At 54.2% G+C, this 26,914-nt stretch overlaps 1 protein-coding gene across 1 annotated transcript; it reads right to left on the bottom strand.

Moving 5' to 3' along the window:
- Nucleotides 1–678: 678 nt before the first annotated feature.
- EFCAB12 (EF-hand calcium binding domain 12) lies at nt 679–24,745 on the bottom strand. Its single transcript, XM_089304927.1, has 10 exons — nt 24,686–24,745; nt 24,240–24,287; nt 22,771–23,295; nt 15,867–16,052; nt 11,940–12,096; nt 10,268–10,464; nt 7,737–7,950; nt 3,459–3,624; nt 1,781–1,837; nt 679–1,121 (listed from the first exon to the last, which is right to left on the bottom strand). Exons 1-10 carry the CDS (start codon nt 24,743–24,745, stop codon nt 860–862), a joined length of 1,872 nt encoding a protein of 623 aa, XP_089161053.1. The 3' UTR covers nt 679–859.
- Between the last annotated feature and the right edge of the window lie 2,169 nt (nt 24,746–26,914).

The raw sequence follows: 26,914 nt of genomic DNA, 5'->3' as shown, positions 1-26,914 counted from the left end.
CAAGCGCCCCCTCGGGCACTCCGCCTGCTCTCCCTCGGACCAGACGCTTTTCTGTCAAATGAAGGTTTCTGTCTCTGCAGATCGTCTCCGGCCTTTTCTTTCCATCCTGAGCTAAGGAAAGAACCCCCGAGACTCGCTGCCGGCACCGCCTCCCCTCCACGACCACTACACCGGTGTTGCAAGCAGTGGCTCTGCCTGCTGTGCCACAGTGCCTGCCCCATTAGCGCTTGTTTTAAAGACTGTGAAAATCAAGAAGCAGGAGAAAACACGGAAACCTCGATTCCTCACCTCACACGCCACAGATGTCACAGGTGCTCCAGACAGCAAGAGCTCAGAGGTGAGGCGAGGGCGGCAGTGAGGCGGGCTGGGGTTGCTGGGGGGCGGGGGGGAGCATGGTGGTGTCCACAGCCGGGAGAGTCCAGCCGTGAGGGGCGCTGGAGGGGACCTCTGGCCGTGAACTGTCTTGCCCGGGCTGCTGCAGCCGGCAGGTGGTGGGGTTGAGGCTGGAGCCTGGAAGGTGTTGACCCTGTGGGCTGGACTGGCTCAAGCCCACTTCCCCGCGGGCACTGCAGGGCCCAGGGGTGCCATGTGGGCATCCCTGACACATTCCGGGGGGAGGTCTGCTGAACACCCCCAGCCGCAGGCTCTGGCCCTGGCTCCTAAGAACTCACACCAGCTGGGTCACAGGAGGCGTGGGAGAACGCCAACCTGGTTTATTTCTGAGGGCAGAGTTCAGGAGGGGGAAGGGGTCAAACACACGATCTCTCCCTGTCCACATCCACCCTCGGAGACACAGGCCCCAAAACAAGGCCTAGGGCTCTGGGCCACGGACGCCTGGGTCGGCGGCGCCTGGGCCTCTCTAGTCAATGTGGTAGACCTTGGTGGAATCATAGTAGGCGTGGACCATGTAGCTGTTGTCCTTCATAGGCCACCAGCGGTCAGGGTGGTAGGTGGCGGGATAGGCATGGTGCTCGGGACGCACACGGCTGAAGAGCACCAGGCTCCCGTCCGCGGTCACCGTGGGCAGGTACAGCTGCAGCTTGTCCAGAAGCTGACCCGGCCAGAAGGAACTGGGGCAGGTGTGCTGCTGGGAGCCGCTGGACCTCTTGCCCTTCAGCTTCCTGGAAAGGAGGAGACACGGCGGGGGAAGGGGGCACTGTCACGGCGGCCAGGCCCGGGCCGGGGCTCCTCCTCAGCACAGCACGCCAGCTGGGACCAAGACAGATTTAGTGCTGTGCTGAGAACTGCCGCGCCTCAGGGCCGGCCACGCCACAGCACTACACGCAGGCGCTGTCGTCCGGTCCACCTCCCCAGGGAGGACCCAGAGGCCCAGAGAGGCTGTCGTTGCCCCGGGGTTATCCAGGGAGCAGGCGGCTAAGTGCAAACTTGACTCCCAGTGGGCTGTCTCTGAAACCCAAGCCCTCCAGCGTACGCTGTCTGTCCTCCAGGAACCTTCCCAAGTGCTGTTTGGACAGCAGCTTCTGGAGCCAGCCCAGGGTTCAAGTCCCTGCTCTGCCACTCAGGGGACGGTGACTCTGAGGGAGAAGTGAGCTTCCCCGTCCATCAAGTGGGTGTGCAGCTGTCACTCACTGCGCAGGGAGGGCTATAGAGGTCCGGGATGGGCTGACGCAGGGACTGCGCCCAGAGCAGCGCCCGCCAGCCGCTCTGCGCATGCTTCACCGTCTCGGCGCTGGGCACCGAGCCCCAGGGGCTGTGCTCCGGGCACCCCCCCAGCAGGAAGTGCGCCCTCCCTCCTCCAGACTGAAGGGCTGCTGCAGACCTGGTGAATTCCTCGAACTCCTTAAAGAGCATCTTCTTGAGCTTCTTCGGCGTCTTCCTAGTGGGGAGAGAGGCGTTTGGTCAGGTGGGGAGGCCGCCCTAAGGGGCTCGGGAAGCAGGCCCGGGGGCAGCGGGGTGCGCCATTTTAGACTCAAACCACAGCTCTGGAAGGAGAATTTCTTCTTTCAGGGGTGAGGCCTGGACTCTGGCTCCAGGGGAACATGCAGCAGGCCTGGGGCAGCTCTGCTGGCTGCAAAACCCGGCCTGCTGGGACGGGCCACTTCCTCCCCGAGCGGAGGCCTCCGGGGGAGTCAGGACCGGTGTTGAGTTAGAAGTTGCAGCCAGATCTGTCTTTAGGGGCCCGGACTCCCGCTCCCCTCCAGGACAACGGTGATAAAAACTAATTTCCCAGAGCCGGGCCAGGCTCACAACACTGCAAGCTGTCTGGAGATCCCACAGAAGCATGGATTTTGAAATTTTTCGCCAAAGTTGAATTCCATCTCCCATGAACTTTCTGCAGTCTCCTTGTACAACTGGCCTTGAATCTTTCACAGCTCAGTCTGTGACGCAAGGCAGTGTTAAGGTCTCTCCTTGACCTAGGGCCTGTCTTTATCGGTTACAGCTCTATCCAGCCTAAGGACAACATCCTCTTCCCTAGCTTCTCACCCTGCGCTGAGTTCATGGCTCGGAACCAGCCCAGCCACCCGGCACTGGAAGGCGGTCACCGGGTGATCAGAAAGGCCCTCTAGGCCACCACCTGCCTGGCCCGTGCTCAGGGCTGTGGACAAGGCCCACCCGCAGGCCTGGGCCTGCTTCTGCACTGGAGGCCAGGGCAGGGGGAGAGGAGCGGCACAGTCAACGATGGCAGTGACGGGGTGCTGTCTGCGCTGTGGATCTGTCCTGTGCTTGTGAGTGTGTGGCTTGGGGGCAGGGGTGAGGGGAGGACGGGGAGGGGAGGGGAGGGAGGGGATGCTGTCAGGCCCATTTTACACATGAAGATGCTGAGGCCAACAGTAGAGTAACTTGTCCATTCAGCCCAAGGCCTGACTGATCTCTACTCAGCCGCAGCCTTCCCCAGCATTCTGGACACACGACCACAGCGGGCAGCTGATGGTGACATCAGGTGCTGGGGGGCATGGGCCCCTCCCACTCATGGCATCTGACCAGATAGCCGCCCTCCCTCCCTCCCTCCCTCCCAGGCTGCCCATCCCCCTGCAGGGGTGTCACTATGTTCTTCCACCTGCAGAAACACACTGATGCTGCCACGGGTTGTCGCCTACTGCCCGGCCCAGATCTGGGTGGTCTAGGCTTTGGATCACCCAAGGAGGTGATCTAAGAAAAGGCACAGGCTGGTCTGAGAGCCAGGCCAGGCCCCAGGGAGGCTCTCTTCTCCTGGCAGTGCGAGCCTGCTTCCAGCTCTGCCCCTGCAGCGCGGCAGGTGGAGAAGGGCCCCCGCTGTCCTCGGCCGGGCCCAGTGGCTCTCCGAGGAGAAGAAGGTGACCCTGGCATCTGCAGCACTGCGTGCAGGACAGGGGAGCTGACCCTGCTCCTCAGACACCTGCCACAGGTGACACTGGCACAGGACACCGCAAGCACATCGGAGTGCCAGTCCCTGCACACGAAGGGGTGGCAGTGGGCAGGCGGCCAAGGGCAGGGAGAAAGCAGATGCGGTGCTCAGCTTGTCGGTCTTGTCCATCTTCTTGTAGCCGGGCTCGAGGCCCTGGGCCAGGTGCAGCGACCGGTTCCAAGCGAAGGCCTTCTTGTCGGAGTAGTAGCCGCCGGGCTGCCGCAGCGGGCGCACCTGGTCCCTCTGGAAGATGATCTTGTCTCCCGGATACAGCAGGGCTACGGGCAGCAAGAGACATGTGCGAGACGCATCAGCCGGGCCTGGCTCAGACAGGGGCCTCTTTTTCTCTGTAAATAAATGCACATTTTCGTTTTAAATTTTTAAATTAATATAAAGAGAACAGATATCATGTGTTTCATAGATACAATTCTAACAAAAATGTTTTTTAAGTATGAAATGTCCTTTTCTTTAATTTTATACACATGTACTTCTTTTTTTTTTTTTTTTTTTTTTTTTTTTTTTTTTTTTGACAGGCAGAGTGGACAGTGAGAGAGAGAGAGACAGAGAGAAAGGTTTTCCTTTGCCGTTGGTTCACCCTCCAATGGCCGCTGCGGCCGGCGCGCTGCGGCCGGCGCACCGCGCTGATCCGATGGCAGGAGCCAGGAGCCAGGTGCTTCTCCTGGTCTCCCATGGGGTGCAGGGCCCAAGCACCTGGGCCATCCTCCACTGCACTCCCGGGCCACAGCAGAGGGCTGGCCTGGAAGAGGGGCAACCGGGACAGAATCCGGTGCCCCGACCGGGACTAGAACCCGGTGTGTCGGCGCCGCTAGGCGGAGGATTAGCCTAGTGAGCCGCGGCGCCGGCCATGTACTTCTTTTTTTAAAGATTTATTTTATTTTATTTTATTTAAAAGACAAAGTTACAGAGAAGCAGAGGCAGAGAGGTCTTCCATCTGCTGGTTCACTCCCCAGATGGCCGGAGCTGAGTTGATCCAAAGCCAGAAGACAGAAGCTTCTTCTGGGTCTCCCCTGTGGGTGCAGGGGCCCAAGCACTTGGGCCATCTTCTCCTGCTTTCCCAGGCCACAGCAGAGAGTTGGATCAGAAGTGGAGCAGCCGGGACTCAAACCAGCACCCATATGGGACGCTGGGACTGCAGGTGGTGGCTTTATCTGCTATGCCACAGCGGCGGCCCCTACATATGTACTTTTATTTATTTATTTATTTGAAAGGCAGAAAGAGAGAGAGAAAGGGAAGACATTTTCAGTCTGCTGGCTCACTACCCAGAAAGCTACAATGGCCAGGGCTGGGCCTGGCTGAAGCCAAGAAGCTGGGACTCCATCCTGGTATTAACTGGCCTAACCTGCTGCCCCGCAAGGCTGGCCCCATAGGTCTTGTTTTTAAGTGACACACGATTGTATGTGTTTATGGAGGGCAGTGTGATTTTCAGTGTATATGTACCTTGTGTAAGAATCAAATCAATGAATGTAGATAAGTCACGTCATACTTTTATCATCTCTTTGTGGTGAGAACAAAGTCCTCTCGTAGCTACTCTGAAGCGTTAAACACAGTATCCTTAACCACAGCCATTCCAGCATGCAAGAAAACACCAGATTTCACACAACTCTTCCTTCTAGACACTGTCCTCATATACCTTTTATTTTTGAGGAATTGTAGATTCACACCACAATGCAAAGTGGTCCCTGGACCCTTCCCCCAGCCTCCCAGGAATGACAGGGCACAGAGTCACAGTGCATTACCAGGAAGGGGGCACTGGGCTGTCCTGCCAGCGAGACTGGATGTGGGAGGCCTGGGGGCAATTAATATGGAGCTGGTGGGGCTGGCGTTGCGGCGCAGTGGGTTAAGCCACTGCCTGAAACACTGGTATCCCATATGGGCACTGGTTTGAGTCCCAGCTGTTCCAGTTCTCTGCTAATGCACCTAGGAAAGCAGAGGAGACTGGCCCAACTCCTTGGGCCCTTGAGCTCATGTGGAAGCCCCAGAAGAAGCCCTGAGCTCCTGGCTTTGGCCTGGCCCACCCACAGCCATTACAGCCATTTGGGGAGTGAACCAGCAGATGGAAGACCTCTGTCTCTCCCTCCCTTCCTCTCTCTCTGTAACTCTGCCTTTCAAATAAATAAATAAAAAAAAATCTTAGATGAAGAAGGAGAAGAAATGTGGGGGTGGGTGCTGTGGCTCAGCAGGCGAAGCCCACATCCCATGCTAGAATCAAACTTCAGGCCCCGGTCCTCCACTTCCAACCCGACTTCCTGCTAATGCACCTAAAGGCAGCAGATGATGGACCCCATGCATGTGTCTCTGCCACCCATCATGGGACACGCAGATGGAGTTCAAGGACCCTGGCTTCAGTCTGGCCCAGCCATCTGGGGAGAGAACCAGCAGATGGAAGTTTTCTCTCTCTCTCTCTCTCTCTCTCTGTCGCTTTTTCAAATAAATAATTTTTTAAAAGATTTATTTATTTATTTGAAAGGCACAGTTTCAGACAGAGGCAGAGAGAGAGAGAGAGAGAGAGAGAGAGAGAGAGAGAAGTGTTCTATCTACTGGTTCACTCTCTAATATGCTGCAATGGTCAGAGCTGGGTTAATCCAAAGCCAGGAGCCAGGAGCTCTTTCTGAGTCTCCCAGAAGGGTGCAGGGGCCCAAAGATTGGGCCATCTACCACAGCTTTCCCAGGCCATAACAGAGAGCTGGACAGGAAGCAGAGCAGCCGGGATTGGAACTGGCGCCCAAATGGGATGCTGGCACTGCAGATGGCAGCTTTACCAGCTATGCGACAGCACTGGCCCCTCAATTTTTTTAAAATTGAGGAAATGTGGGGGCTGGCTTTGTGGCTTAGTGGGTTATCCCATATGGGCACTAGTTCAAGTTCTAGCTGCTCCACTTCTGATCCAGCTCCCTGCTAATGGCCTGGGAAAGCAGTGGAAGATGGCCCAAGTGTATGGGCCCCCATACCTACATGGGAGACCCAGAGGAAGCTCCTGGCTCTGTTACAGCCATCTAGGGAGTGAACCAGCAGATGGAAGATTTGCTCTCTCTCTCTCTTCCTGTGTAACTCTAACTTTCAAATAAATAAATATCTTTTTTTAAATTAAAAAAAAAAAAAGAGGAAATGTGGACACTCGAGAGAAATCCCAAGGCTGCACACACACAGTGAAGGGCGTGTGAGAACACAGTGAGAAGGTGGCGTCTGGAGCCAAGGCAGAGGCCGTGGAAGACAGCAGCCCTGCTGACCCCTTCAGGCTTCCACCTTCAGAACTGCAAGCAAACGAACACCCATTGTGTTGTGTCAGTCAGCTGCTCTGGTGTCCTGTTACGGTAGCCCTGGCACACGAACACGAGGGCACTGCACTGCAAAATGGAAAATGTGTATTATGAAAAAAATCATGCATGGATTTCAACATTTTTTGTACCAAAATCAATATGCTTCAACTTTTTTTTTTTTTCCCCAGGGGCTCTCTGAAGTAGCCTCGTGCAGTCCCGAAGTGCTGAATGTTTAGAGTTTGTTGCCCGCTGTCTTGGGAAAGAGATGGCAGTTAGCCCTGGCTCTAGTCCCGCCACTGATCACATGCCCCCTGTCACTGCTGCATTTTCCAGAATGGCCACAGCAATGTCCTGCAAGGTCCCCGGGGGAAAAGCTCCGCCCCAAAGGCAGCTGGCTCCTTTGTGCTCTTAAAGCACACGGAGAGTCTTGCCCGCGGAACTGGCAAGTTCACAAACTTCCACGTTTGCGTTGCTGGCACTACTAAGCGGTCATCAGCGGGCTGGACTCCCCGGCCTGCACCCATCTGAGGTGCTCTCTGCCAAGAGGGCTCGCATTGTCTGGATAAGGAAAAATCATTACCCCAAACAGAGGATGCGCTGGCTGGGGTGGGGGGGTTGGGTGGGGGGTCCTCGGGCCTGAGCCCTGTCCTGCGAGCAGAGCAAGGCCTCGGCAGCCCCGACTGCTGCACCTTCCTCTCTCGCGGCTTCTGCAGAAGCTCCAGGGAGCAGGCCTGGCCTGGAGAGGGGCTTTGACAGCAGTGAGCCTTTGCATCAGATCTCCTGCTTCCATCTCGGAGCTGTTCCCTTCATGCGTAACCTGAGGGCTCACTCACCCAGAACTCCGGTCCCTGGTGCTTCCGGCTCTAGAATGCCATTCCAGCTCGCCAGGCTCCGGGCTCCAGAATCCAGAACCCCCAAAACCACATCTGGGGAACCCAGGCCTCTGGGCCTTGTGTCCTGGGAATCCCACCTAGCAGCAAAGCAGACCGTTCTTCCCCTTCTCCCTCCCTCCCAGCGTCCCCACCACAGGCCGCAGTGCGGGGCGGATGCCACCCTCGCCCCAGCCCAGGGCGCTCCTGGCATCTCGCCCGGGGCCGGTCACAGTTTCTGACCTCTCATGAGGATGTCCTCCGTCAGCGGGAGGCTGTAGAACTCGCAGAGCTTCCAGCACTGCAGGTAGACCAGAAAGGTGTCCCTGCGCGTCCTGTCGACCATCTCCCTCATCTCCCCAGAGAGGGTGGACGGGAGGCAGTGCTCATCGATGCGCTCATTGCCGCAGCGCACCAGGCGGCAGCGCTCCGTGTACTGGATGGACGGGATCAGGTGCTGCAGAGAGAGCGCCGAGAGCCGGGGCTGTGTGTCCTTCCTCCGTGCGCAGTGCTTCGTCCACCTCCACGCCCCGCCCCCACCCCCACCCCCGGAGCTGGGGGTGGGGGCTGCGGTTCAGGTCGTGAAATCAGTGCGTCAGTCAAGGCCACTCTGAAGAATGTGTGAGTGCCCAGGACACGTGGCTCTGCGGGCACAGCCCAAACTCAGATAGGCATAGGGCTGCAGGACACACACCGTGGGGCACGACACTAGTGCCGCAGGGGCATCTCTCGGACAGAGGCGCAGGGCCCAGAGCAGGGCACACAGTCTAGAAGACTGCCTATGGACTTAAATTAGTGGAAGTCAGGGGCTAAGGTGGCACGGCGCGGGGTGGGGGTGGGGGGCTGCTGGGGAGTGTGTGGCAGCTTGTAGCTTGTAGCTGCCGTTCTTCCTCCTCCAAGAAGGAAAACAAAAGTATCTTTGTATCTTTTTAAAAATTCTAACAGAATCAGCAAAGTTCAGCCTGTAGGCCAAATCTAGCCCCCTAACCTGGTGTGTCTGTCTGTTTTTGAAAGCCAGAGTGGCAGCAACTGAAGAAGAGACAGAGTGGTTCACTCTCCAAATGGCCGCAACAGCCAGGCCTGGTGAGACCAAAGCCTGAGCCAGGATCCCATCTGGGTCTTCCACGTGGGAGGCAGGAACTCAAGTACTCATCGTTAGCAGGGCGCTGGACTGGAGTACAGCAGCCGTTACTGGAACCCTGGAACCACTCCTACGGCGGTGTGGGCTTTGCAAGTGAAAGTTTATTCCACTGTGCTGCAATGCCCGTCCGACTCCCCCTCTGTTTGTTTGTTTGTTTGTTTGTTTATTTATTTATTTTTTTAACAGGCAGAGTGGACAGTGAGAGAGAGACAGAGAGAAAGGTCTTCCTTTGCCGTTGGTTCACCCTCCAATGGCCGCCGCGGCCGGCGCACTGCGGCCGGTGCACCGCGCTGATCCGATGGCAGGAGCCAGGAGCCAGGTGCTTCTCCTGGTCTCCCATGGGGTGCAGGGCCCAAGCACCTGGGCCATCCTCCACTGCACTCCCTGGCCACAGCAGAGGGCTGGCCTGGAAGAGGGGCAACCGGGACAGAATCCGGCGCCCCGACCGGGACTAGAACCCGGTGTGCTGGCGCCGCTAGGCAGAGGATTAGCCTAGTGAGCTGCGGCGCCGGCCTCCCCCTCTGTTTTTATAAATAAAGTTTTCTTGGCACGTGGCCACCTCACACATTGAGGTGCTGTCTGTGGGAGCTGAGTATCAGAGACAGAGACCGCGTGGTCTGCAGAGCTGGAAATGTTTACTGTCTGACCCTTTACAGAGAGATTTGCTGACTCCTGGTTGAACATTGGACTTTTTCTTGCCATGGAACTGAATGTAATGGCACTTAGCATCTGTCCTTTCAGCCCGTGTTCACTCACGCATTCAGATAGGACAGACTTCAAGCAATGACAGACGTCACAGCAATGCTGTCTGCCTCGCTGACCAGCCTGACCGCTTCCCGAGGGCAGGAACTGCACTACAGGACCCAGGATGTGCCCCGCGCTGTGGCAGGCTCTGGGCAGGCAGTTACTAGATGAGCTAACCCATCACCGACCTTTCATTCCTGCACCCCTCACTTCTCCGTCATCTGTGCAGCCCTGGACCCTGTGCCAAGCCCTTGGTCTCCGGACACAAAATCATCATTAAAAGAAAGGGCAGAGGGGCCACATCACTGGGTAAAGCTGCCGCCTGCGACGCCAGCATCCTCTACAGGTACTGGTTCATGTTCTAGCTGCTCCACTTCCCATCCAGCTCTCTGCTAACAGCCTAGGAAAGCAATGGAAGACGGTCCAAGTACTTGGCTCCCTGCCACCCACGTGGGAGACCCAGATGCAGGTTCTGGCTCCTGGTTTTGTCCTGGTCCAACACTGGCCATTGTGGCCATTTAGGAAGTGTCTGTCTCTGTCTCTTTCTCTCTTTCACATAATAATTTAAAAAGAAAAAAAAAAAAAAGAATGGGTAGAGGGGAACTGGGTCCTTAAGGGACTGATTTCATTTCGTCTTCACAAACACCTTGTGAGGAAGGTATTATTTTTATCACACAGATGAGAGAGCAAGGGCCCAGAGAGGTGAAGTCCCCTGGAAGGTCCCCCATACCCCTGGCCAGCAGGTGGGGCTGGCACAATGGCTGGACCCCAGGCTGCCGGCGTTGGAGCCCCGAGCCCCCCGGGGTAGGCTGAGCAGGTGGGGCCAGCGCAATGGCTGGACCCCAGGCTGCCAGCGTTGGAGCCCCGAGCCCCCTGGCTGGTCGAGTACCTTCTGCAGCCGCTTCCTCTCGCGGTAGCGCTTGCCCACGTCCTCCATCTCCTCCAGGGTCAAGGGCCTCGCCTCCGTCTTTGTGTCAACCTCGGGCACTGTCAGTAGGTCCATCTGGCGAGGCTGTGAGACGGAATCTACTTTCTGCCTCTTGAGTGAAGCCTGTAAGGGGATCTTCTGTCTCGCCAAGAGGAAGACTGGAGTTGGAGGAAGACACAGAGGAAGGAGGAGCTAAGAGGGGGCCCAGCCGTGGACTGTGCCAGGCAGCTGTCTGACATCACCACGCAGGCCAGGCCACCCTCCTGCCTCCTTCCCACGGCTGGAAAGAGCTCACCCGAGACACCTTGACCGCATCTCTCCCTCCCTGCTGTGGCCGCCCTCACCTTCTTGCTACTTTTCTGATCCTCTGTCACCTTGTTTCCACCTAGTAGCAAACAGGACTTTCAAATAGTATAAACTAGGATTACCTTGTTTCCCCGGCTTTCCCTGGCACCTAAACTAAAACCCAGGGGCCTGTCCCTTGGCCATGACAGCTGGCCGGGTCTGGCCTCAGCGGCCCTCCCACCAAACCCATCTCACCCCGCCTAGCCTCCTTGAAGGCACGGCTGCCTCAGGGCCTTTGTCTGACCCAGATGCTCAGGTCCCTTGGGCTCTTAGAGGGGTGGAGACCCTGCCTACGGGATGACAGGGCCTCTGCAGTACAGCCTGTGGAAACTGGCGATGGGCAATCCCCCGGGGAACTGGAAGAAGACATTCTGAGAGTCTGCACACCATCTCCAAGTGAACCACACCAGGGAGGACAACCGTGAACTCCAGGGGCCCTGCTCCGTCTTGACCTAGGGAAGCACACCTGACACCCCTCCACTGCCCCTCTAGGGCTCTTCTGCCACCTCGAGGATGGTGGGAAGCCTCCCAAACACATCTGAGATGAAATGCCTGCCTACCTGGTGGGGGAGGGGTGCATTCTCATTTCATTGAGAAAAAGAGATGTGTGAATGCGGGGAGTGCGCTGGAATGCAGGGGAGAGGTTGTAGTTTTCTATTTTTTTAAAAAAACAACAATAATGGCATAAAAATGTGAAACACAATACCCCTTGCATTCTAGAGTAAATCCAAAACCAGAGCTTTAGCTTCTGTGTCTTGCCTGGACAGAGGAGGCCTCACCAATGCACAGCTTGGCAAACGGAACCCCGTGTGTGTACAACCTGTGTAACTGTTCATGGCAACCCCGCTATATACCCCTGACAGAATTCCCAAGAGGACTTTCCAGTAACTCCACACACAACCCAATTCTGCTTTGTGAACAACGAATTTCAATTAATTTTTATCACTGCATTGTGGATTCATAGAAGGGAGGCCCTGGCCCCACACCCAGAGAAATGCTTTGGGAAAGATTTGCCATCCTGGTCACTTCTGCACCTGTCGGATGGGATGTGAGGACTGGCGCTGCCTGCTGAACGTCCTCCTCTGAGGACAGGGTCTGGGCCTCACGTGTCTGAGTGGACAGAAGTGACTCCTCCTGAGTCCAACTCTGGGTCTGGAAGTTCTAGAGGTGTGGCCAGCGCCCAGGGAGCCGGAGGAAGAACACACTCAGAGGTGAGCGCTGCAGGAGCCCGTCCCACCCTTGCTCCCAGGACAGGCTGTGGAGGCACGGGGCAGCGGGGACTACACACACTCCCTCGCGGTGGGCACGGTGCTCCTCTGCTGGGTCAGGGCCCACTTCCTGTAGGTGGTGGTGACGATGTCCAGTGTGATGGTATTGTGCTTCCCCAGGGAGCCCAGGTAGATTACTACATCCTCCACCTCCTGCTGCATCAGAGGAACTCTGATCTAGGGAGAGAACAGACATCCCTCAGGCAAAGCCTTGTCAGCCTGGGCCCCACGCCCTTGTCCTCATCTTCAGTTCCACCCATACCACTCCCAGCTCACGTGCCAGGTCCCTTTCCTGGTCCCGGACACACTCCCTGTGCCACCTGTGCCCTCAGTTCCCTCCTCTGTGCCTGAAGAGCCCTTATCCCTCTTTGAAGGCCCATTCCAGAAGGGTGCCACCCTACAGGCTGCGTCCTCCTCTCATTCCTCCCTGCTGCATGCCCACGTCAAAGGCAGCATTCACCGCACTGGACCAGGAGAATGGGTGCCCACGCCGACCGCCCTCATCTCTCAGGACCACGCCTGCCTGCTGGGAGTGAGGTGGGAGCAGAGATACTCTACCACTCCCTCTTTTAAGGAAGGGCGCACCTTTGCAGGTGTGTGATGTTGTCCAGCAACACTGAATATTCAAGAAAAGTTTTAAAGGAAATAGGATGCCCCTCAGCTTCTTTAGAAAACAATAATTCTTTACTGAGCCCCCCTTACATAAGATCAGCACTCTCCTGCTGCTGAGGGTTTAATACTTTTATTACTATTATTATTATTATTATTATTATTTTGGTTATGGGGTAGGAGTCAACTTCCTAAATTTTTTTTTTTAATAAAACTTCTTCCTTCCTAAATTGTTCCCCTCAGATTTATTTTTATATTTTAAAAATGTTTATTCATTTTTATTTATTTGAAAGGCAGAGCAACAGAGAGAGAAAGAGAGATATCTTCCAGCCACTGTTTCACTCTCCAAATGCCTACAATAGCCTGGCCTGGGACAGCCTGAAGCCGGTAGCCAGAAATTCCATCCTGGCCTCCAGGTACTTGGGCTATTACCTGGTGCCTCTCAGGAATATTAGCGCGAAGCTGAATCAGGAGCAGAGGTGGTAGCTGGTCACAGGTGTTCTGAAATGGGATGCAGGCATCCCAACGGTGGCCAAAGTTGTTGTACCACAACACCCACCCACTAGTTTGTTTTTTGGTATGTTTTATTGTATTCAAAATACATAAAAGCATTTTCTAGAGAAGGCCAGACAATCAACATTTGAGGTTCTGTGAGTCACACGGCCCCTGTCCAACTACTCAACTCTGTCCCTGCCAGAGACAACACACAGATGAATGAGTGTGGCTGTGATCCAACAAAACTTCATTTTAAAGGGGGTAGGCTGGATGTGCCAGTCTGCAGACCTCTGCTATACCAGCAGAACTCTGAGACGATGGAGATGTTTTCCATTGAGCAAACCACTTGCCACATGAGACTATGGAGCATTTGAAATGTGGCTGGTGTATCTGAGGAAATGGATTTTAAATTTTATTTATTTGGGTGGGGTTTGGACTTAGGACACCCCCGTGCCATGTTGGAGAGCCTGGGTTTGAGCCCCAGCTCATGTTCGGATTCCAGTTTCCCACTAATGTGCACCCTGGGAGGCAGTGTGTGATGGCAAGGTACCTGGGCTCCTGACACCCACACTGCAGACCTGGACTCAGGTCTTAGCTCCCGGATTTGGCCTGGCCCAGCCCTGCCTATTCCAAGAATTTGGGGTGTGAGTAAGCAAATGGAAAACTTCCCTCTGTTTTTCTCCATTTCACTACTTTTCAAATAAATGAAATTTAAAATTTAAGTCCTCCTTAAAAACAAAAGAACTAGATTAAAATTTCCATTTATGTATAATTAATTTAAATGTTTAAATAGATAGTACAAGTAAAAGTGGGACCACTGGGAGCACTGCTAAAAATGAAGCATCTTGGGGCTGCCATTGTGGCATAGAGGGTAAAGCCGCTGCCTGCAGTGCCAGCATCCAACATGGGCGCCAGTTCAGGTCCCAGCTGCTCCACTTCCGATCCAGCTCTCTGCTGTGGCCTGCGAAGGCAGTAGAAGATGGCACAAGTCCTTGGGCCCCTGTACCCGCATGGGAGGCCCAGAGGAAGCTCCTGGCTTCGGATCAGCACAGCTCCCGCAGTTGCGGCCATCTGGGGAGTGAACCAGCGGATGGAAGACCTCTCTCTCTCTCTGCCTCCCTTCTCTCTCTAACTTTGACTTTCAAATAAATAAATAAATCTTTAAAACAAACACAGCATCTTGGGGACAGTGCTGTGGTTCGGTGGGTTAAACTGTACTTGCAAAGCTACCATCCCCATCAGGGTGCTGGTTTGATGCTAATGCACCTGACAAATCAGTAGAAGGATGGAGTTGCACACTCCTGGCTTCAGCCGGGCCTAGCTCCACCAATGTGGCCATTTGGGGAGTGAGTCAGCATTTGGAGGAATTCTCTATTCTCCCTCTCTGAGTTATTGTGCCTTTCAGATTAAAAAAATTGTTTTTTTTTTTTAAAAAGAAGAAGAAATGCAGTATTTTGGGCCCTGCACAGATGTACTGAGTCAGAAACTGCATTTTTAAAAAAGTACTTATTTATTTAAGAGAGATCAAGCACTAGAGACAGAAAGAGACGCTGAAAGAAAATCTCCAACCACTGGCTCACTTCCCAAATACCCGCAAGGGCTAGGGCTGGGCTGAGGCCCTGTTTCAGGTCTCCACCTGGGAGGCAGAGACTCCAGCACTTGAGCCATCACCTGCTGCCTGCTGCCTCCCAGGGTCTGCACTGGCAGGGAGCTGGAGTCAGAAGCTGGAGCAGGGAATCAAATCCAGGTCCTCCGGAGGGGGGTGCAAATGCTGCATTTTGACAAGACCCCATAGGATTCAAATGGCCAATGAGAGCTTAAGAAATTCTAGAAGCTTCTAGAGGCAGGACTGAGGGCCCTGCTGTCTCTGGGCTCAGTTCTGGGGTCTGAGAGGCAAAATGGCAACTTCCCAGGCAGCTGGCTCATGTTGCAAGGGCTCTATAAACTTACATAGGGGTGCAAGGTTGATTTCAAGGGTCTGATGTGGCTACAGGGAAGCCACATTTTCCAGTCTGGCTTTTTTTTTTTTTTTTTTTTTTTTTTTAAAGGCAGAGTGGATAGTGAGAGAGAGAGACAGAGAGAAAGGTCTTCCTTTTTGCTGTTTGTTCACTCTCCAGTGGCCGCCACGGCTGGCGCGCTGCACTGATCCGAAGGCAGGAGCCAGGTGCTTCTCCTGGTCTCCCTTGTGGGTGCAGGGCCCAAGCACTTGGGCCATCCTCCACTGCACTCCCGGGCCACAGCAGAGAGCTGGCCTGGAAGAGGGGCAACCGGGAAAGAATCTGGTGCCCCGACTGGGACTAGAACCCAATGTGCCGGCGCCGCTAGGTGGAGGATTAGCCTATTGAGCCGCGGTGCCGGCCCAGTCTGGCTTTTTAATTTATAATGCTTGGGGCTGGCACTGTGGTGCAAGTTAATGCCCTGGCCTGAAGCACTGGCATCCCATATGGGTGCTGGTTCGAGATCTGGCTGCTCCACTTCCAATCCGGCTCTCTGCTATGGCCTGGGAAAGCAGTAGAAGACAGCCCAAGTCTTTGAGCCCCTGCATCCACATGGGAGACCTGGAAGAAGCTCCTGGCCCCTGGCTTCAGATCGGCACAGCTCTGGCCATTGTAGCCAACTGGGGAGTGAACCATCCGACAGAAGACCTCTCTCTCTCTCTCTCTCTCTCTCTCTGTCTCTCCTCTCTTTGTGTAACTCTTTCAAATAAATAAATAAATCTTAAAAAAAAAAGTTATAATGCTGACAGTTTATGCTCCCTGTGGTACTTGAGTTGGTCCCTAACCTGGAGTGGGAGACTGGGTGAGGGGACAGGTGTGTCCTGCTGGGAAGTAGGTGACACTTACTGCCTTTAGAGCCAGGATGAACTGCTCCCTGGTGATCTTCTGGTACTTGCTCCGATCCACTTTGTTAAATAAATCCAGGATCTCGATCTTGCGGCTGTACAGGTAGGAGTACAAGGCTGACAGGGACGAGGGCCTGGGCAGCCGGAGCTGGGGCACCATCCGGCGGGGGGAGAGTTGGAGGACTTCCTTGTGGAAGAGACAGAAAGTGGGGTGGAGGAGTGAGTCTGAGGGAGACAGGCCAAGAAGGTGTACTTCCCAGAGTCAGAGGGAATGGGAGAGAGAAGCTGAGCTGACGGCAGAGTGCCAAGGGCACTGAGGTCAGCCCAGCTGCTCGGGGCATTGTCATGAGAGCACTCCTGCACCCCAGAACACCTGGGAGAGCTTGCTCCTCTGAGCCTGTCCCCCCATCTAGATGTGAGAAGGGAAACGTCAGTCTTATCCTGTCACACCTGTCCGTGTCTGTAATGACACTGGTCTCTCAGGGCACCACAGTCCATGCCCTTCCACAGCAGGTGGGGCCTCCTGCCTGGCCTGGAACACCTTTCCCTTTTTCTCTCTCTGTCCAAATTCTCCGCCTGCTCCACTTCCAGGGTAAGGGGATTATTTTGTAATGAAACTACTCCCGCACCTCTGTGCACTGCTGGACAGTCTCCAAAGGGACTCCCTGGTCCCCAGCTCATGGCCACTCTGTGCATCTGGAGTGTTGTGGACCCCCCTTTATGGGTGGCCCAAGCAGGCAGGAGGGTCACTACTTGGCTTATGTCTGCCTCCTCCAGAACACTGAAGACCTCATGAGCAAGACCACATCTTATTTCACCAGGCACCCCGTCTCCAATGCTTGTATCTCACAAAGCCCCAGGCCCTGGGCAGGCAACAAGCAGTTGTTTGCTGCGTGACTAAAGGATGCTATGAATTAGCTATTACTTTATCTGCTGACAAATGAGAAATCAGGCTCAGAGAGGTGAAGTGACGTTCCTAGGATCACACAGCAGGTGAGCAGTGGGGCTGGGTTTCTACCCTCAGTTCTCTGCTTATTCACAGACACTGCTGCTGGCAGAAAGGGGTGGGTTAGATCTTGGAGAATCAGATTTTGGCTACGATAACAGCAAGAACCAACCCTCAAGTTTCTTAGCCAACCAAGCCAAATGTTTCCAGAAAGATGGCCATGATAATGAAAATGGCAAACATCTATTGAGGGCTCGCTATGTTCCTGGTGCTGGCTGAGGCACCTTATATGATTTAGGCATTTGGATGTCACCGCGACCCCAAGAGGTAGGCACCATGGTTACCCCTGCTTTACCCCAGAACACCTGATGAGGGAAGTGAGTCTCAGGTCAGTAACTGTGTTGTATTTCAATTCAAGGTATCTGACCCCGCATTCCAACTGGAATCAGGAGAAGTTTCAGTGGTTGTACCACAACCTACAGACAAGGAGTTGTTACTGATTTGGTCATCTCCTGTCTCCACAGGTGCAGCAAAGTGTTGGCCTCCCTGAACTTGTTTCCATGTCTGTCAAAGGAAGATTTTCCTTCTCCCAACCTCACCATTGTGATTTTCCCAACAGCCAGGTGGGTGGCACATAGAGCAAATAAACAGTGAGGATTTGTATTTTATTTTTTAAAGAAACTTATTATTTGAAAGACAGAGTTAGAGAAAGAGAGAGGGAAGGAGGGAGGGAGGGAAAGAGAGAGAGAGGGAACACAGAGGGAAAAAGAGGAAAAAGAGAGAGAGAGAAGGCGAAAGAGAACGAGCTTCCATCTGCTGGTTCACTTCCTAAATGGCTGCAAGGTGCCAGGCTGAAGCCAGGAGCTTGGAACTCCATCCAGGGCTCCCATGTGGGAAGCAGGGGCCCTGGTACCTGGGCCATCTTCTGCTGCTTTCCCAGGTGCATTAGCTAGGAGCTGGAGTGGAAGTAGAGCAGCTGCAACTCAAACCAGCAATCATGTGGGATGCAAGCTGCAGGCAGTGGCTTAACCCACAGTGGCTTAACTGACCCCAACAATGAGTATTTTTAAACATCCAAAAAAACAAGATGGACTGGGGGGGATGGCACTGTGCCATAGTGGGTAAAGACACTGCCTGCAATGCTGGCATCCCATATGGGCGCCAGTTTGAGTCCTGGATGTGCCACTTCTGATCCAGCTCCCTGCTAAATGAGTCTGGGAAAGCAGTGGAAGCTGGCCTAAGTCCTTGGGCCCCTGCACCCACGTGGGAGACCCAGAGGAGGCTCCTGGCTCCTGGCTTTGGATCAGCTTGGCTCTAGCAGTTGCAGCCATTTAGGGAGTGAATCAGTGGATGGAAGACTTCTCTCTCTGCCTCTGCCTCTCTGTACTCTGCCTTTCAAATAAATAAATAAATTCACAAATTCATCAATTCTACCTGTGGGGAGCAATCCGGATTGGACTAAGTTACTGGAATTAAGACTTATTCTATGCATCTGCTCTCCCACAATATGGCGCTGGGAGAGAAGTAAACAGCTTCCGCACAGCTGCCTCCAGTTCAGCTAATAAACTGTAGGACTTGCTCCTGATTGGAGGAGAGCAGCGTACTCGGCGTGTGGGCAGCCGAGTTGGGATTGGCGGAGGAGGACTATAAAGGAGGAGAGAGACGGCATGCACCAGGAGCATCTAAGGGGAACATCTAGCTGAAGGAACACCTGTGCAGCCCCCGAGAAGAGCCGGCCGGCGGTGTGCCGCTCCCCTGCGGAAGTGGGGAAAGCGGCCAGGGGGAACTGCCCTTCCATGGAGGTGGAAGGGATAGTAGCCAACCCGGGAAGAACCAGCAGCGGACCCGGGGAGGGCCGAGCAGACAAAAGAACAGCGCAGGGTCCTGTGTCGTTCCTCCACGAAGAGGGGGAGCGACATAATGGTGCCGTGACTCGGATAGGAAACTTAGGTCGGATAGGAAACCTAGGACGGATAGCAAACTTAGGAGGGAAGAAACGGGAAGAACTGGGAAAATATCGGAGAGAGAGACTAGCAAACAGCCTAGGGAAAATATCGGAGAGAGAGACTAGCAAACAGCCTAGGGAAAATATCGGAAAGAGAGACTAGCAAACAGCCTAGGGAAAAGCCGGACGAAAAAGGTGCCGGAAGAAGCTATTGAAAAGCCTAGGCATAGACTCAGATACGGACTACGGGGGGAAGCTGGGAGAAATCTCTAAGGTCGAAAGCGAAAGTGAAAGCTAGAACAAACAGACTCGGATGCGGACTGTGGGGAGAGGCCAGGAGAAATGAGGGAGGAATATTGTTGGAGGAAAACTTAGGGAAACATACCGGGTAGAGAAAAGTGTTAGGGAAATTGAAGCCGCGGGGGGCAGGCCGAGGCTGAAACGAAAGCCACTTTGGGATTCTCAAGTTAGCCCGGGAATGGGGGGGCGAAAAGTTGAAACCAGAAGCTGAAACGTAAGCTGTGGGGAGCAAACCGGACTAGACTGTTACTGGAATTAAGACTTATTCTATGCATCTGCTCTCCCACAATATGGTGCTGGGAGAGAAGTAAACAGCTTCCGCACAGCTGCCTCCAGTTCAACCAATTAACTGTAGGACTTGCTCCTGATTGGAGAGCAGCGTACTCGGCGTGTGGGCAGCCGAGTTGGGATTGGCGGAGGAGGACTATAAAGGAGGAGAGAGACGGCATGCATCAGGAACATCTATGGGGAACATCTAAGGGAACCCGTGCAGCCCCCGAGAAAGCCGGCCGGCGGTGTGCCGCTCCCCTGCGGAAGTGGGGAATGCGGCCAGGGGGAACTGCCCTTCCACGGAGGTGGAAGGGTCGGTAGCCAACCCGGGAAGAACCAGCAGCAAACCCGGGGAGGGCCGAGCAGACGAAAGAACAGCGCAGGGTCCTGTGTCGTTCCCCCACGAAGACGGGGAGCGACAGTAAGCCAGATTGGGATCCGTCTGATTAGCCCGGGGAGCAAAGGACGGGAAGCCAAACCGTGGGGCGGAGACGTAAGCTGGGTTGAATTCGCCAGGCTAGCCCGGGGAACTTAGATTGAATGCTAGTGGCGGACACGTAAGCTACGCTGTGTGACTCGCGGAAGCCGCCGCGTGCAGAGAGAGCACGGGGCGTGAATAGATAGGGAACGGGGCTGGCGCGAGGCCGTGGTTCAGACGCGAAAGGGTTAAGTGCGAGACTGCGGAGTGTGCGCGCAAAGCGGGCTGAAGCGGCTCAGCCGGAAAGCCGCGGAGAAATAGCCTCGGGGCGGAGCCTGCCGGCAGGGCGAGGTGCCGGGAAGCTGCGGGGATAAGAGAAACAGAAGTTTAGAAGTAAAGTGAGAGAAATAGGAATGCTGGAAGATAGAAGTAAAATGGGAGAAATAGGAATGCCCGGAGATACAGAAATAGAGAAATAGAAAGGCCTCCCTACAACACTGCAATGAGAGAGCTTGGATTCGGTCTGCCTGATTAAGTGAGGCGATGAGCACCTGCGGGCAGCTAGCAGCTTATGCGCCGCAGGTCACCGAAGACAGGCACGAATTAACATCAGTAAGGCCTCCCCCACAATACGGCAATGAGAAGGCTTGGATTCGGTTTGCCTGATTGTTAGGGCTTGTAAGCCCCTGCAGGCAGAGCAGAGCATGCGCTGCGGGGCACCGAACACAGGCACGCATCAGCGCCTAAAAACCTCCTCATAACATGGCGAAGAGAGGACCCGGATTCGGTTTGCCTGATAGGACTTGTAAGAACCTGTGGCAACTCTAGCAAGTAGAGCAGAGTGTGTGCCGCGGGACACCGAAGACAGGCGCGTATCAACGCCAAAAAATAAAAAGAAAGGGGGATCTGTGGGGAGCAATCCGGATTGGACTAAGTTACTGGAATTAAGACTTATTCTATGCATCTGCTCTCCCACAATATGGCGCTGGGAGAGAAGTAAACAGCTTCCGCACAGCTGCCTCCAGTTCAGCTAATAAACTGTAGGACTTGCTCCTGATTGGAGGAGAGCAGCGTACTCGGCGTGTGGGCAGCCGAGTTGGGATTGGCGGAGGAGGACTATAAAGGAGGAGAGAGACGGCATGCACCAGGGAACATCTAAGGGGAACATCTAGCTGAAGGAACACCTGTGCAGCCCCCGAGAAGAGCCGGCCGGCGGTGTGCCGCTCCCCTGCGGAAGTGGGGAAAGCGGCCAGGGGGAACTGCCCTTCCACGGAGGTGGAAGGGATAGTAGCCAACCCGGGAAGAACCAGCAGCGGACCCGGGGAGGGCCGAGCAGACAAAAGAACAGCGCAGGGTCCTGTGTCGTTCCTCCACGAAGAGGGGGAGCGACACTACCTTTCAAATAAACAAACACATATAGTCACAAATTCTCCAACTCTTCTCCTTCTGCGATGGCACCTTATTCCCTTTCCATTACAAGTGGGAGTACCCAGTGATTCATTCCTGATGAAGACAATGTACCTGGGCCGGTGCTGTGGCACAGTAGGTAAAGCTTCCGCCTGCGCCTCCAGCATCCTATATGGGCTCTGGCTGACTCCTATATGAATCCTGGCTTCTCTCTTCTGATACAGCTCCCTGCTAATGTGCATGGGAAAGCAGTGGAAGATGGCTCAAGAGCTTGGGCCCCTGCACCCACGGGAGACCTGGAAGAAGCCCCTGGTTCCTGGCTTTGGATAGGCCCACCTCTAGCTGTTATGGCCATTTGGGGAGTGAACCAGTGGATGGAAGATCTCTCTATCTCTCCCTCTCTCTGTCTGTTACTCTGCCTCTTAGATAGATAAATCTTTAAAAAAAATCTTCAAAATAGAATGTGTCAGAAGTAACAGTGTGAAGCTTCTAAAACAGAATCTTGGAGCCTCGGTTATAAAAGGCATAGCAGGGGTGGGCATTGGTTGCAGTGGTTAAGATGCCAGCTGCAACACCCACATCCCAAATTGGAGGGCCTGGACCCATCCCTGCTTCCTGCTAATGCACACCCTGGGAGGCGGCAGGTGATGGCTCAAGTAGTTGGGTCCCTGCTACCCATGCAGGAAACCCAGACTGAGCTCTGGACTTCTGGCTTTGGCCTAGCCCAGCCCCAGCTGTTGCTGGTATTTGGGGAATGCATTAGCAAGTGGGAAATAATCTTCTTTTTTATTTATTTATTTATTTGAAAGTCATAGTTACAGAGAGAGAGGGAAAGAGAAGGAGAGAACGAGATCTTCCATCTACTGGTTCACTCTCCAAATGGTTGCAACAGCCATGTCTGGGCCAGGGCAAGCCAGGAGCTTCATGTGGGTCTCCCATGTGGGTGGCAGGGGCCCAAGCACTTGAGCCATCTTCCACTGCTTTTCCGAGGCCATTAGCAGGCGGCTGGATCAGCGGAAGATCCAGTGCCCATGTGGGTGCCAGCGTCTCAGGCAGTGGCTTTAGCTGCTATGCTACAATAGCAGCTCCCTGCCTCCCTGCCTCTGTCTTTCAACTAGTTTTTTTTTTTTTTTTTTTTCCCCAAAAGACATTGCTGCCTTGTCCTCGCTCTTTTTCCTGGACTGTTCCCAGTAGGGCAGCCAGCAGCCATACCGTGAAGACTACGCATGCGGAGGAGTTGAGGTCTCCTTCCGGCAGACGTGAGTGAGCCAGCTTGGCAGCAGATCCTCCTGCCCTGGTTGAGACCTCAGATGACTGTGGTCCAGGCCAACGTCTGGACTGAAGCCTCGTCAGACACTGAACCACAGTTACCCTGCTCCGCTGCTCCCTGATCCCAGCGTCTCAGACACTGTGTGTGGTAATAAATATGTGTTGCTTTAAGACATTTTGGGGTATTTGTTAAGCAGCAACAGGTAACCAATACACCTCCTTTTGGGGCTTCTGCTTACTGTTCTGTGAAATGGGGTGAGCCATTCCCTTCCCACCTAACCCAAAGGAACACAAAGACAGCATGTCCCTAAAACGCTCACTATCTTCATCTGGCCGATGGGGCTGCTTACCTTGGCGGTCCTGATAAGGGTCAAGTGGTCCCCCAGCTGAGTGGCCTGCTGCTCACGGACCTTGTTCAGCGCCTTGGCCTCCACAGGCGTGACACTGGGCTTGTTCTCCAGCCACCTCTTTAAGTCACCAAAGGATTCTAGCTCCTTCTTCAGCATCAGCTTCTTGCTCAGCCAGGTTTTCCGGTCCTCCTGCTGCTCCTGGATGTCTTCAGCTTCCAGGGCTTTGCAGCGGGGGGCGGGCTGTAGAGGAGCATGGGGCTGTGGTGTGGCATTGGTGGGCCCCTGGTCCTCCTTGCCAGGCACGATGATGATTCGCCGGCGGCTCTGAGGCAGGTGAAAGTCCTTCTGCTTGAACTGCTTGAAGCAGTGGGCGGTGATCGGTTCAGGATTGAAGATAGGCACCTTGCTGGTGTTTTCATTTTCGACTGAAGAGTGGTAGAACACTGTGGGAAGAGGGTTAAAAGGCGAGTTCCTTTCCAGAAAAGACAAAAAGGAGTCAGGAATGGAAAATGCATTAGCGTCAGGCTGTCAGGACCCTGGGGTGCCAGGCTTTATCACTGCCTCACTTTAATGAGGAAGACAATTTCATGTGATGTGTCTGGGCACGCCCCACAGCGGGCACCAAGCTAAGTGCTTTAGGAACTTCCTCCTACTTCATTCTCTCCACCTGCAGCTCCCAACTCTTCCAATTGGCCATGAGGATGAACTTGAAAACTGCCAATCTGATCTTGTCTGATCATCCAGGCCACACAGCATCTTCAAGAGCAGACGCTTGGGAACAGCACTGTGGTGTAGCAGGGAAAGCTGCTGCCTGGGGTGCCGGCATCCCATATGGGCACCAGTTCTAGTCCCAGCTGCTCCACTTCCGATCCAACTCCCTGCTAAACAGAAGATGGCCCGAGTAGTTGGACCCCTGCACCCATGTGGAGACTCAGAAGCAGCTCTGGGCTCCTGGCTTTGGGCTTGGCTTTGGCCCAGTTCCAACAGGTGCAGCCATTTGGGGACTGAACCAGTGAATAGATAATCTCTCTGTCTCTTTCTCTCTGAAACTTTCAAATAAATAAATAAATCTTTAAAAAAAAAAAAAAGCAGACATTTAGGAGCCAGAATGTACGAATCTGAGCCCTGGTACTGCCACTTACTGATTGTGTGATTTGGGGTAAGTCACTTGACCTCTCTGTGTCTTAGTGTTTCCATCTGTAAAATGGGAATAATGCATGGCAATGTTTGGAATCAATTATTAGAGTTACTTTGTATAAATAAATTAGCCATTTTCAATATGCCCACCCTTCACTCATTTAAAAAATTGCTTATTTTCATCTACTTCAGAGGTGGAGTGAGACAGGGTGGCCCTCCATCCCTTTCTGTGACATGAACTTCTCTACTTCACATGGGGCACCTCACCCTGCTGCAAACGTCCCTGTCAACCCAGAATTTGTCTCCCTGGAATTTCTACCAAATGGTCTTACCAAGTCCTCCCCACTGATGCCCCCAAAATACGCCTGGTCCCTCTTTTTCTGAGACAGAATGGAGGTGCCTGAAACAATTCCACTCTTCCTTGGCTTCTGACCCAAACCCCTCCCCATGTCGCATCCTCGCTGGCTGCCATTCTTGGCTCCTGCTCCTGCCTATCCAGTCATTAGTGCCTTCCAGACGTACACTCAGGCTCTCTTCCCTCTCTATCTCCTCCACTCTCGTTTCTATGGCTCTCTTCACGCTGAGGACACTCACATCAATCTTTATGACTTAGGTTTAGCTCCAGTTTCATACATCCTGTTACTCCTAAAACATCTCCACTTGGATGGCTTTCCAGGATCTTAACCTCAACCTACTAAGAATGAACCTGTGTCCAGTTTCCAGCCCCTGCCTAACCAGCCCCTGCTCCAGGTAGGAGCCCCATCCCTGTGAATGGCACCTTATCCATCAGGTCCCCCTTGCTCCCAACAGGAGCTTCATCTCTGACAGCTCCTTCCATGGTCCTAGCTCCATCAGCCCACAAATCCTTGCAGTCCCCTCCAGCCTGGCCCCTCCTCCCCACCTCCAAGCAGCTCCAGCCTGAGTTATATCACTGGGGCCCAAACCAGGTTCCTGGGTGAGGCAGCCAGTGCTCTGGCTTGCCCTGTTTCTCCACTGGACATGGATGAGTGCGGTACTGGAGAAGTGTGACAATTCCAGTCTTAAGCCTGATGGCCCCAGACCTCCTGTCTCCCCACACCCAACACTCCGAGACTGGCAACTGAGTCCCTGTCTTAGCAGACTGCCCCCACTCCTGTCACACTCAGCGGCTTCTCCAGCACCTGGCTTAAAACATCTTTCATGACCTGGTCCTTTCTGACCTCTCTCACGTCATTTCCAGAGAGACTGCGGCAGTTTCCTGAAGACACCAGGTCTCTGGGCTCCTGAGGATGCTGTTCCCTTGACTCAAATGCTTTTCTTCCCCCTTTTGGTTTAGCAAACTGCTTTTGATCCTTCAAGACCCAGTGTGTAAAGATCTCTTCGAGGGGCATGGAACTGTTCCTCCCAACCCCCGCACTCTGTGGACCTTACTCCTGCGTGTGAGGTGGGGACCTAGCGGCATTCACCCCTCCTTATTCTGAATTATCTGCTTAGCTCCATTCTTCACCTCTGAAGTTGGATCGGGATTCTGGCTCCAAGGGAGGGCAGCCCGACCCGGTACTCCAACCAGACCGAGGCACGGACATGGCCGAAATGTACTTGACCAGGCCCGACTCATTGGCAACACTTCACCTAGGGTGGGAACGACACAATGAGTCCTGGACCTCATACATTTCAGTGGGGCGTTAACGGCTTCCTGCAGAGGGCGCTGCTAGCGGGACTTGGCAACAAGCGCCAACAACAGGCTCTCATAAACTTCCGAAGAATCATCCCTTATTGCGGCACTGGGAGAGGGTGCCACGGTTAACAGGAAAACAATCCCTCTCGCTAAGCGTGTAGGCAGCCTGTTGCCATGACTACGGATGCCCAGCGCTGGTTGGCTCTGCGCCGCCACCTGCTGGCTGCCGGCGGGAGCCGACCGCCCAGGCGGCCGAGCGCCTTCGGGTTCCTTTCGTCCCATCTTGAGTAAGTCAGCGGGAAATCACGGCCGTGCCCGGTTCCAGGGCTGGTCAAAGGCAGAACTTCTGTTTGGCCCAATGCCCCTTGAATCTGGAGTGATACATTCCCGGCCCTCCGAACGTCATCTGTGGGAGTTCTGGCAGATCTCCACTTCTTTCTCTAGGCCTCCCTCCCACTTTGAGCGCTGCAGGAACCCGAGTGAGCCAATGCAGAACAGAGGCGGGTGTGTGCTGTGCCTTCCTCCTGACAGGGCGCCACGGTTTGGAATACAGAACCTGAGAACCACTCAATCATGATAAACAAACGTCTGAAATGTCCACTAGCTGATAAAATGGGATCCACCCATGCATTCAGTGGCCGTAAAAGGGAATGAACTGACGGAAGCTAAACACTTATGAATTTTCCAAACAGTGGCCACAGGAAGGCAGACAGACACAAAGGGCCTGTGCTAGATGATTCCATTTACACGAAATGTTCAGATGAGGCAAATCTCCAGACGCAGGAGGTAGCCGATGCCAGGGATGGAGAGTGGTGGGGCAGCTGGGGCCGACTGCTAACAGGTATGAGGTGTCTCCTGGTGTGATGGACGGGATCTAGAATTAACGATGGTTACTCTGTGAACGTACTAAATGTATTAAAACCACCGAGTCGTACACTTTAAATGTTAAACAGTGCTTTTTACCTCAATGTTAAGTTAGGAACAAAAATGCTTGAGCGGAGGCTCCCTCTGTGCTGGTCATCGCCTTCCTGAGGTGCACAGCGACCCTGAGGCAGGCGCTCAGCCCACCCCCAGAGGCCACATTAACAGAGCTCTCCTGCAAGCAAGCACTCACTCACATGTACCCACTTCAACACCACAATGACCCTGGGCGGCAGGCACCACTGCCCCATTTTAAGGAGATGAGGAACCACATACAGAGGTGAGGCAACTTCACCTGCAGTAAAGGCGAAGAGGCAGGCCTGGGACCTGCGCAACCGGGCTGCGGGCTCTCACAATGGAGATGGCAGGGGAGGGGATCTGACAGCCAGCCCTGTCACACAACCACCTGGTGCCCTGAGCTGGCCCGAA

This window comes from Oryctolagus cuniculus, chromosome 10, assembly GCF_051225735.1.
Source record: "Oryctolagus cuniculus isolate XC-2025 breed Fujian yellow rabbit chromosome 10, ASM5122573v1, whole genome shotgun sequence".
In the NCBI taxonomy this organism is placed as follows: domain Eukaryota; kingdom Metazoa; phylum Chordata; class Mammalia; order Lagomorpha; family Leporidae; genus Oryctolagus; species Oryctolagus cuniculus.
The sequence above is the reverse complement of the archived record's forward strand: the minus strand, read 5'-3'. Positions and strand labels throughout refer to the sequence as shown.